Source organism: Manihot esculenta, chromosome 17 (assembly GCF_001659605.2).
Source record: "Manihot esculenta cultivar AM560-2 chromosome 17, M.esculenta_v8, whole genome shotgun sequence".
NCBI lineage: Eukaryota > Viridiplantae > Streptophyta > Magnoliopsida > Malpighiales > Euphorbiaceae > Manihot > Manihot esculenta.
The window spans coordinates 25703289-25714764 of NC_035177.2; the positions used below are offsets into that span (position 1 = coordinate 25703289).

Genomic DNA, 11476 nt, shown 5'->3' on the forward strand with positions numbered 1-11476 from the left:
CTTGGAATATTGAGGAAGTGAAGCATGAGAGTATGATAATGGCTGTAGAAATTATGCCCTTCTTTATCATCCACAATCCCATTTGCTTAGCCCTGTATGATAAATCCTCTCTCACACCTCAGGAAAAAATGAGATGAAATCATTATCTTCACCCTGTTTAACCATACATGGTTGCTGAATTTGTCACTAACGACTGATTGTTCTTTCCATTTTAATTTTTCATCAACTTAGCCCATTGCCCCCTAAATAGTTATCAAGCAATGCTGCAACCGGAAAAATCATATTACCCATTAGCGTTACCTGAAACAAGCACCAATTCTGCATAGTGGGGATGGCGGAATATATTAGTATTTACATGCAAATGATTTTTAGCCACAGAACAGACCAAACTAAACCAAATAGCAAAAGTCTAGGATACCATACACAGAAGCCTCAAATTTATAAAAGTGTGATCAATTAATATTTGTATAGCTCAAGAGAAGTACATAATTCGTGATACAACATCATCAATATTAACCTGCTTTTCCCTCAAAAACATTCAATATTCCACCGCGAGGTGGTAAGAAAACAAAAGCAACCACTGCTATTCTCTCCATCCAACTTACTAAAGCAGAAGACAAAATAATAATAATAATAATAATAAAGCAGCAAAAAAGATAACACACCAATATAATTATTCCTCCCTCTACTCTTTCTGTTTCTTCTTTATTTTTCATTTCTCCTCTACAGCCACTCCTCTCCATAATCAATTGTATAAATTAAGCAATAAAATTGGTTTCTGATTAGCAAATTTCCCTAGTCTAAACTCTTGAAGAAGAAAATTTTCCCTTCCAATCAACCACACCTTTTTGATAGAAGAATAAGGAAAACAATGAGGAAGACTATAGAAGATAGCGCAATTGCCACTCCAAGAACAACCTTATTAGGCCCATGATGGTTCCCTCCCTTATTGCTTGAATCGTCCTTCGAACTATCATCATAATCTGATGAATCACCTTCACTGTCACCTCCTGATGAATCTTTAGCTGGTGGTGGTGACATTGGCAATCCATGCTTATCACAAGGAGCAATCCCGAGCTTCAATTTTGATGACAAAATTGTATGATTATAACACAAATTGCTATTCCCACCAACTTTGAACGCTTCCAATCTCTTCAAAAAGGTAAGGTTGAAAGGCAAAACACCATGAAACTCATTGTTCGCAAGATTCAAGTACCTCAAATGCTTCATTTCTGAGAAAAATCTTGGTATTGTCCCATTGAACTGGTTTGAACTTAGATCAACATGAACCAGACCTGGAATTGCTGACAAAGAATCTGGAATCGACCCAGATAACGAATTAGACCCCAAAGACACATTCTTCAATGAAATCAAGTCACCAAAATTAGTGGGCATTTCCCCAGTTAGAGCATTAGAGAAAAGATTGAGCGTTTCGAGATTTTCCAGGATTGAAATAGAACTGGGTATCCTTCCTTTGAGCTTATTACCCGAAAAATCCACATGGGTAAGATTGAAAGGCAGATGTTTTGGTATGGAGCCAGTGACATTAGCATTAGAGATAGAAAGAGACTTAAGCTCGTCCATATTGCCAAGAATCACATAAAGACCGCTCGCATTGACTGGCACATTACTCACTGTAAGATCGGTAAGATTGACAAAGTGAGAGAGCCAGACACCAGTGAGTCGTTTGAGAGAGTTAATGCACGTAAAGGAGTGAAGAGATAAGGCAAGATCTGAAGGGAAGCGAATGGGGGTGATGGGACAGTTAGTGAAGGTGAGAGATTGCAGAGTGGAAAGCGATTTTAAGGCAGTGTAGGAGAAAGAAACGTCAGAGGAGCAGTTGGAGAGGCGGAGAGAAACGAGGTGGCGGAAGGGAGAGGCAGAGTCACAGATGGTGGAGTTGTGAGGAGAGGGCTGAATGCAAGGATCCTTGGAAGTGGGAATGTCTAGAGTTTGCAGTGCTCTGAGTTGTTTAGGGTCTAAAGTGGAGTGGGTAGAAGGAGAGGGAGTAGTGGGGGCGGAGGTAGGAGAAGAAGTGGTGGAACGTGGAGTGGGAGAGGAGATAGGGGAAGGAGTGGGTGAGACAACAGTGGTAGTGGTGGTGTTGGTTTTGCTGGCGGCTTTAGTGGAGGAGGAGAGGAGGAGGAAGAGGAGGGAGAGAGAGAGGAAAAATGGTGGCTTTGGTGGTGACGATGAGGGTAACATTGTGGAGAGAGAAGCAGGTTGATGGGAGTTTGAGGCTGTGAGGTATGTTAGAATCCACTGTTGTTTGCAAGTGGAAGAAGCTAACAGGGGGAAGTGAACAAGATTAGATTCACAGGGTGCAGAGTTGAGAGTACTTCTATGCCCTTGGATTTGTCATAATTTTGCAGAAATGCAATTTAATCTTGTGGGCTGCCAAGACAAATGCTGGTACTAAAATTGTAAATAGTTGATAATCCCATGGGCGACATGAAGTTGGCCAAATAAATTGCCAGAACAACACAGATTCAAGTAGCCAGCAAGCAAAGTTCTCAGCTTACTCTGCTCATAATGAGAGTAATAAAAGAATAAGCGACATAATCAGTTTCGAGATAACTCATAGGCTGGCTCTGGCTCTGGCTCTGGCTCTGGCTGTCTTCCCCCTCTGTATGTATATATACTTTTTTATTTTTCCTCCTTACTTGGTTCCAACAAAACCTTTCAAAAACTAACTTAATTAATTAAAAAATTACAAAAAAAAAAACTTAAATTTTTAAAAATGTTAAAATCAATTATTAAAAAATTAAAATTATTTAGTTTTATTATTTACGTGCATAACCTCATATTTATTTAGAAAGATATTGATTTACTAGGCCAGACTTACTTAGTTCTTCATTTTCTTTTCAATCAAGACTTGTTTTCATATGACTAAATAATCTATTTCACCCTTGGAGTAAATTTCTTGATTTAGCTAAAAAGACTAATTTCTCAATTTCTTATTTTTGAATAAATTGCACTCAAGTTAATATTTTTTTACTAATTTGATGAAAATTTTAAAATATATTAAATTAAATACAAAAAAAATAATTTAAAAAGATTAAATACATATTTATACATCTATATTTTAACATTTTTATCCATCAGATTCTTCAACTTTAATAGTAATTTAATAAACACATAATTTTTGTAAAAATAAAATTACTTTTAAATCCCTAAATTTAAAAAAAAACATTTAAATACTTATTATTTTTTTTAAAAAAATATTTTTAAATATAATCTTAAAACTATAGATTTAGTCAAATTATATTTAAGAGTAATGTTTTTTTTAATTTAGACATTTAAAAATGTTAATTATAATCACTTATAATTATTATCTAATATTTTTCGTCTTATAAATGGAAGCATATAATAAATAATAATTAAGAATAGAAAAACTATAACTAATTATAAGGGGAAAAAATACTAATAATTTTTGGGTTACATATATAGAACAATCACTTTCTCAACCGAAATAACTAACATTGCCCAAAATTAATTTCATCACTCCCAATTATACATATGTAGGTATGAAACTTCCATAGCAAGCATGTATTTTTTTTCCTCTTGATTTTAGGTTTTAGCAGTGAGAACCAAGTTTTTGGGATTCTTTTTGGTTTCCTTGGTCTTACGTTTCTCTCAGCATTTATTGCCGCAAAGGAAAGAGAAAGGGTGTAAGAATAACTTTCCCAAAGAAACCATTGAATCCTAAAATAGATTTTTTTATAAAAAATGGAAAAAGAATTGGACCCCAGAAATCTTTCTTACAAAAAAATCGAATCAAAGTCGTTAGATTCATTTATATCAGCATGTTAGATTATGCTCTCTCTCTCACAAAACCATGGGATTTGGTCTTGATCTGTATTAGCCTATCTGAGTTGGGTTAGTTTTTTAACATTAATATTTAGGGAAAATTATTTTTTAGTCTCTGAAATTTAACGTAATTAACACTTCTGTTCCTCTATTTTTGCGATCCAACACTTAAGTCTCTCACTTTCTCTTCCGTCCAAATTCGTAGTCCTTCCATCCATTTAAACCGTTTGGTCAAAGAGTCAAAGGTGAGAGGTGATAATTTTTTCCAAAAATACCCTTATCTCAATGTGAAATTTCTTTTTTTTTTTCTTTTTCATGTTTTCTCCGGTTGCAGAAAGGGTAGGAAGAAGAAGAAGAAGAAAGGGTAAGAAGAAGAAAGGGTAGGAAGAAGAAGAAAGGGTAGGAAGAAGAAGAAAGAAGAAGAAAGAAGAAGTTGCAGAAAGGGTAGGAAGAAGAAGAAGAAGAAGAAGAGGAAGAGGTATTTGGATTTGGATTTTATGATTTTGAAATAGCAGGATTTTTAGTGAGGGTTAATTTTATCAATTCACATGTTTCAAACGGCTATTTTGGACAAAAGGACTACGAATTTGGATAGAAAAGAAAGTGAGCGACTTAAGTGCTGGGTCGCCAAAATAGAGGAATAGAAGTGTTAATTACGTTAAATCTCAGAGACTAAAAAGTAATTTTTCCTAATATTTAATACCTTTTTCTTTGTATCAATGCTGACCTTACCTTTCAAAAGAAAAAAAAGTACAGGTGTTAGAAAAAATTTTCCATGTGTAACAATCCATTTCAGTGGTGAAGAAACGGTAAAATTTCAGGACAATGGTCATGTGACTGACCGTTGGGAGCCATAGAAATTCCGGCTACTGGATAGCTGCATCTTTTATAGTCCTTGAACAAGCATGGCTCCTTGGTCCTTGTCAGCAGCTAAGAAAGTGACATGTTAACCGAAGGAATCAATTAATCATTGAGGTTAGACCGAGTATGATGTGGAATCCACTAGGAGAGAGGCAGAATGTATCCTTTCTTTCAACAGAAATAAAGTTTTATTACAGTAGCAAAGAGCTCATATGGCTAAAACTAAAAGGAATTAAAATATATTCAACAGCACTGCAATATTTCTTTTACACTCAGTAAATTCACTACATAACAAGCTTGAGGAAGTTGATAGTCAATCTGAAGCAGAATAAACTTGGAGTATGCTTCACAATTCACAACATTAACCAATGAGACTATTCAAATTGATACAACATAAAATATGAGAACTGACAATACTCTGAAAATCCATATATATCTGGTTCAAATTCAACCGAAATAACTGAACTGAATTTTTTATATGGTTCAAATTTAATTTTTCAATGTTTTATTTCTAATGATGTTTAATGCTTCTTTTCTATCAATTTTATATAAAAAGTTATTATAAAATCTCATACATTGATTATTATTTAAAATCCACTTAAGGGCAACAGAAGCGAAGATCGAACTTGAAACCTTGAAGCAAAACAGCAAAATAAATAGTTTGATACGGTTTCAATCAAAATAATACCATTTTTTCGTTCATTTTGAAACTCTTGAAAACTGGGGACACCCCTAATTCTCATATCATGATGAAGATGATAGTTTTTACATTCCAAAAAGATATTGCAACAAATAAAACTATTCAACAAGTGAGAGTGGCACACAAAATAACCATTAATCCCAAGAGAGTGAAGTTGCCTTTGGATGAACAAGCACACTCTTCAGCATGGACGCGACACAAGAGAGTAAAGGAAACGATGTCCTGCGCCAGAAATGGGCTGGCCCTCCCAGAGACTCGGGAATGAAGATTTCAAGTTTTAATCTATAAAACAGAATACACTTTTACTACTTTGGTAGTATCACAGACAACAAGATTTTCTGATGCAGTCGGAGTGGTACATAGCCAGTTTACCTGCCAACATGGAAGTTGGATTTAAATGTTAGAACAAGTGATTATAGATGCTAAGATGAAGAATGTTGTTATTGCTATTTGGAACTTACCTTTTTGCTCAAATTGATGTTAAGATGAAGAATGTTATTATTGCTACCACTTTGCCCAACATCAAGATATCTGGAGCACTCCCATACTTTCACTGACTTGTCATTTCCGCCTGTAATTATAAACTTCCCCCTCTCTCCAAAAAGTGAGAATGCTGCACAGGACACAGCAGCAACATGACCACCCAAAGTGTAATCCAAATGCAACCTGCTTCCTTCTGCAACTGGGGGTGTTGATTGAGATCCTTTATGAACTTTGGTCGTACTCTTTGACCTAGTAGCAGCAAGCTCTGATTCAATGTTGATCACATCAACGGCACCATCACCCCTAGCTACAACACATATATTGCCTGACGTGTCTAACATATCATAATCTGGAACTGCTATAGCATGAACAAATGCAGGATTGAAACTCTGTGCCATGTTGGTTCCTTTCATTTTAGGTGAACCTGCAGTAAAGAAAAAACAACAATCATATCTAGCAGGTGAAAGAACAATATGCTTGAGTCATGCCTGAGCTAAAATAAGATATCTATAAACAGAACAAGGGAGACACACCAAAATCCACAATTTTGGTTGGACGTCCTTTGGAGAAGTCCCAAATGATAAGCTTTGAGTCAAGTCCTCCAGTAATAACTGTCAAAATTTGTATTAGTGATCAATACACCCCGGGACAAGAAAGCTCCTAATAGAAGCAAGAATAATCACCATTATCAAGCTAATAAAGGTATTAAAAAAGAGTTCCATATAAAAGCAACATTCTCATGCACTTCCATCATACACCAGGTAAGATAGACTTGAGGTTTATGCTTCCAATTGTCTTAACAAAAAGCGGGCACCTACTCTTAAGCCTCCACAATTCGATTTAAGCTTGTCCATAAGAATACCACCACTTCTCCCATCAATATTCCTTCACTGGTTGGTCTTCTGCTCCATCATATATAACAGACCAATTTGGCAGGTTAGTCGCCCAGTTACATACTTCTATAGGCATTACGTTGAACAATGAACCATGTAATCACTGTTCAAGCAGATGAATGTATGGTGTACAGTCTACTTGATAAAAGCACCTAAATTAATAGACATTAAATTACTTCATTTATCTGATCATTGATGCTATCCATGAACATATGCATGGTTGGGCTTTTGGCCGTGAGCAAGTACACTTGCAGTGTATTCATCTTGGAAGAAAAAAGGTGGGAAGAGGGATCAGGATCTCCAAACCAAAAGAACTAAGAGCTAAAGAAATACCTTCCCAAGCTCTCCAAGGAATGAACTGAACACTGCTACAAATCTAAGGCATGGTTAAGAGTCTCTAAAGGTTGAAGATTGACAGTGAATTAGCCAGAAGCTTTGACACAGTATGGAAATAAGGCATAGCTTAAAGCACATACATCATACTTCCATGCATATATTGAAAGTCATTTCAAAATTTGTCAAATAATAAGGAAGGATACGCTTGTGTGACCAGCTCTCAGTGTTTTATAAAGGCAATGCTGATGCATGTCAATAATCTGCCACAAAGATTAGATTACCAGCTGTTAATGTTCCAAAATGCAAAAAAAACAGAAGCAGAAGGATATATATATATATATATATATATATATATATATATATATAAGAGGACTGCCCCAGATGGAGAGAGAGAGAGAGAGAGAGAGAGAGAGAGAGAGAGAGAGAAAGAGATGAAAAAACTAATGAAGGAAGAGTAAAGGCATAGAAAAAGCTACAAAAGTTGGCAGATCATAAGGAGCAGGGGAAGAAGAAAAGTCAAGTTACTGCTTTCTTTTACTTGGAGTACTAATACCAAGATATTCCTATATTACCAAAAAGAAGGCAGTTAATGTATGCAGAAACAAAATCTCTCTTTAGATCTTAAATGCATCCCAATTTTATGGAAAGATGTATCAAAAGGTAGTCATAGCATGATCAAAATGCCTGATAAATAACGTATTCCATGCCATCCTTCAAATTACATGTTAAACCTCATCCCAATGTAGTGGAGAACTTCATTTCAGAAGTTGGCACGAATGTGATAAACAATTTTAGCAGGAGTTATTTTCCTTGAGAGTCTGACCACCTATTATTAGTTTAGAAAAGGAGGAGGAGGGTGCGTCACCCTAACTGCTAGGTTGTTGGTAAAAGGGTAAGTATTACTGGAATCATCCTTATTCTTCAATCTTGCATCTAATGAAGTTCATTTCTTCATCTAGAGGTTATTTATAGCTGAAATATCCCAGGATTTAGGAGATTGGATATTCTGTCTCTGTATTTGTGACTTTACAATTATCCAACATCACACATGCGGAAGCACTTTGTGCTGCTTTCGAAAAGAATTCCACACAGCCAACTTCATTTTACAGTTTTTCCCAGTTCATTCCAGTTTTTACAAAGGACAGAACATAAATATTTCTAGCACAGGCTTGTTCCACAATAGAAAATGGGAAGTAATCAATTGAGGAACGCATAGTACCTTAATATCACCACTATCATCTGTAGAAGCAAGAAATGTTGACTTTGAGTTGCAAGCAATCTGCAGAGATATGAAATATGAAGCTTTTTTACTTGCTAGAAAAGGTTGACTACACGTCTAAAATCTATAAAATGTCATGAATAAATTTGACTAAATGCTTTAAGGTAACTGGAAGGAGGAAGTTGTTTTTTGGCTCAAAGAATTAGCAACCACATAAAGAAAGGCCTGGATCATTCAAACAAGAATGATAAAAAACTAATGTCCTGACTGCAACCACTTGCTAAAACTGGCTACGATAAGAAACTAAAATGCAAATAAAACCAATAATCAGATGAAATAAAGTCAAATCTGGCCATAATTATAAAAGTGAGCATAAATTAAAAAGCTGATGTATATGATAACAAAAGTTACCTGATTTATTTCCTCCTTGTTGTAATGGTAGCTCTGCAACAGCTTCTGTGACGTAGCCTTCAAGTAAAAATTGCACGAGGTATAATCACCAAGATTACTGATATTGTAAAATAAAGTGAAATAAAAACTATAGTGAAAAGAAAGAAAGAAGAAACATGAACCAACAATTTGACAAATTAGACGATTCCTGTACCTTGCGCTATTCACGTTTCTAATGAAAATAAAATGGAACATACGTAGCTTTTAGAATAATTTGCAAGAGTTTAACATGCAATGCTTTCTAGTGAAAATAAAACAGGACACAAATGAGCTCTTTGAAGTAAGTTACAAGAGTTTAACATTCAATACTGAGAAATAAGGAAATATGAGGCAAATGGTTTAACAAAGTATTGTCTAAAGCTTACCATATTCACATCAAAACACTTGACTTCATTTCCTGAGGAAACGTAAATAATGTCTTCATTTCCTGAGAATTTAATTAATCATTTGATTAAGAAGGGAGGAACCGAAAAGAAATTTTTCAAAATGCACCAATGAACCAACTGAATTGCCAATGTAGATAACACACGACAACACTTTCATAAAAATATTCCCACTCAATTTAAAACTGCAACCAAGAATAATTCTTGCAGACACCTGGGTATATACATCTAGCCAGTGAATAGATAACATATTTGCTAAAATCATAGGAAGTCCCATATTGATATTTAAATTAATAAAATTCTATTGAATGGATGTACAAATATCCTGAGGTTTGTAAGCAATGTCCCTGCAACCAAACATCCTTGTAGCTCTTATTTCTAAATCCTAGCCTTCTAGGACTTCATACACACAACTAAAGGATTCTTCAAAATATCCAAGTTCCTTTTCTTTTTGGATACATAGAAGGGGGAAAGAGAGCAGGTATTGGAAATCCAGCCTAATGATGGCACTTTGGGGCAGGTATGCAACCGCCAGTGGCTATACCCATCTACACTATCTAAACAGATTGCACTTATGTCATTTATATTAATATAAAATGCAAGTAAACCAATGGAAGGAGTAATCACCTGGCTTAAAGCACAATGAAGAGACAGGTTCCGGTCCAACCTCCATAACGAATTGTGCGTCTTTGCATCGCATATCAAACCAGCAAATGCAACCATCCTAATTATATTATGCAAATTAAATGAGAAAGGCAAAATTAAGAACCAAAAAAATATTTACTCATATTCAGAGTCATAACTCATCATTCTCGAAACCTCAAATGGTGAATTCCAAAATTGGGGGGAAAAAAAAAAAATTAAACTTTCATGGCAATATCAGGCAAGTGAGGCACAAATAAAGTACCTCGCCGGCGGTGGCGACTATGCCAGGACGGTCACGTGAGGCGATACAGCAAGTTGCGGTGGCTTTGTGACCTCTCAAGCGTCTTGGTTCCGACATGGCTACTTCTCACCCTTTTCTCTCGATCAACCAAAGGTTTGGTTGCCGCCAGTCTTCACTCTTTGGCCCCTCGTTCTCTTTTTCTCGTCTTCGTTGCCGAGGCCTCAGTGTTGCAGCGAGAAGTGAACTGGGCCCAAAGAGGACTGGTTTGGGCCTATTTGGGCTTAAAATCCGGTTAACAAACCTAAAGGGTGAGCATTCGATCGGTTCGGTTCAAAATCGAACCGAACTGAATAAATCAAAAACTAAAATTTTAGTATTTATCAAAACCGAACCGAATCGATTTTGATCAGAAATCGAATCGAACTGAATCGGTCTGATTCGGTTTGATTCAATTCTATTTAATCGGTTTCAATTTTTAATAAATTTTTTATTTTTTACACATTATTTTTAATATTTTAAAATTTAATTAAAATATTTTAATGCTAATATGATTTAATTTCTCTCTATTATTGAAAATAACATATTATTATTACTAAATCGATTCGGTTCAGTTTTTTTTAATTTTTTTCTGATTAAAACCGAACCGAACCAAAATAACCGAAAATTTTGAAATTAAAAATCAAACTGAACCGAAATAAATAAAAAATCAAACTAAATTTTTAAATTAATTCGGTTTAGTCGATTTTTTCAATCTGAATCAAATAGTACTGCCCTAAACCCTTTTGCCCTGTTTTTTTTAACAATAGTCCTCAATTCCTTTTAATGGTAATTTATAACCACATTTTAAAGTTAATTTATATATTTTTTAAATAATTTTATAAAATATAAATTATTTTTTGCAAATAAATGGATGCTAATAATATAGTTGAACTGAAGCAATTAACTTAGAAGTTATCATCAAATAATTATATTATTGAATTTATTATCATAATTGGCATTATAATATTAGAAATAGTTAACAGTGATTTGTCATGTGATTCACGTAGAAGGTTCATTTACTCAACGTGAGACTCTAAAAATAAGCAGAAACGACATGCGTGGAAAGAATAAGGCATTATTTAGTTTGGTTCATAAGCTAGGTGGTGTCGTTTTGCTGTGGTTGTTAAGAAATCAAATTAGAAAGTCAAAAGAAGAAATGATAAGGCAATTTGCATGTGAACTTGATTTGGGAAGACTAGACATGGTAAAAAGGCTAAAGCCTGCATTTTGATTATTTGCAGTGTCGTATCTGTTCGACCTTTTCCATTTATTATTCCAAAAAATGGACAATAATAGACAAGACCAGAGAGTAGAGAGAGAGAAAAAATGATAAACGTGGCCTGTGAGATTCGAACTCACGCGGGGAAACCCCACTTACTTAGCAGGCAAGCGCCTTAACCACTCGGCCAAAGCCAC

The 11476-nt window shown here is 35.0% G+C and overlaps 2 protein-coding genes and 1 non-coding gene across 4 annotated transcripts; all 3 read right to left on the reverse strand.

Moving 5' to 3' along the window:
• Positions 1-437: 437 nt before the first annotated feature.
• Positions 438-2594, reverse strand: LOC110604661 (receptor-like protein 51). The gene has a single exon (XM_021742920.2). It carries the CDS (start codon positions 2203-2205, stop codon positions 835-837), a length of 1371 nt encoding a protein of 456 aa, XP_021598612.1. The 5' UTR covers positions 2206-2594; the 3' UTR covers positions 438-834.
• A 2747-nt stretch (positions 2595-5341) lies between these two features.
• Positions 5342-10226, reverse strand: LOC110604500 (WD repeat-containing protein 53). Of its 2 annotated transcripts, XM_021742682.2 has the most exons (10): positions 10043-10226; positions 9763-9859; positions 9118-9179; positions 8714-8770; positions 8303-8362; positions 7287-7343; positions 7081-7123; positions 6388-6465; positions 5833-6278; positions 5342-5743 (listed from the first exon to the last, which is right to left on the reverse strand). In XM_021742682.2, the coding sequence occupies exons 1-10, from the start codon at positions 10136-10138 to the stop codon at positions 5654-5656; spliced, it is 1086 nt and encodes a 361-aa protein (XP_021598374.1). In that variant the 5' UTR covers positions 10139-10226; the 3' UTR covers positions 5342-5653. The 2 variants fall into 2 exon arrangements, with proteins under 2 accessions (XP_021598374.1, XP_043808226.1); XM_043952291.1 differs by lacking the exon at positions 9118-9179 and having other exon boundaries at positions 10043-10184.
• A 1168-nt stretch (positions 10227-11394) lies between these two features.
• Positions 11395-11476, reverse strand: TRNAS-GCU. Its single transcript has one exon. It is a non-coding gene; the product is annotated as a tRNA-Ser (tRNA).

Coding starts and splice junctions, on each gene's coding strand:
- LOC110604661 (XM_021742920.2), bottom strand. CDS start 2,205: ATGTTACCCTCATCGTCACCACCAAAGCCACCATTTTTCCTCTCTCTC.
- LOC110604500 (XM_021742682.2), bottom strand. CDS start 10,138: ATGTCGGAACCAAGACGCTTGAGAGGTCACAAAGCCACCGCAACTTGC. Junction 7,344..8,302: donor ATGATAGTGGTGATATTAAG/GTACTATGCGTT, acceptor TCTTTGTGGCAG/ATTATTGACATGCATCAGCA. Junction 6,279..6,387: donor AACCAAAATTGTGGATTTTG/GTGTGTCTCCCT, acceptor TCTTTACTGCAG/GTTCACCTAAAATGAAAGGA.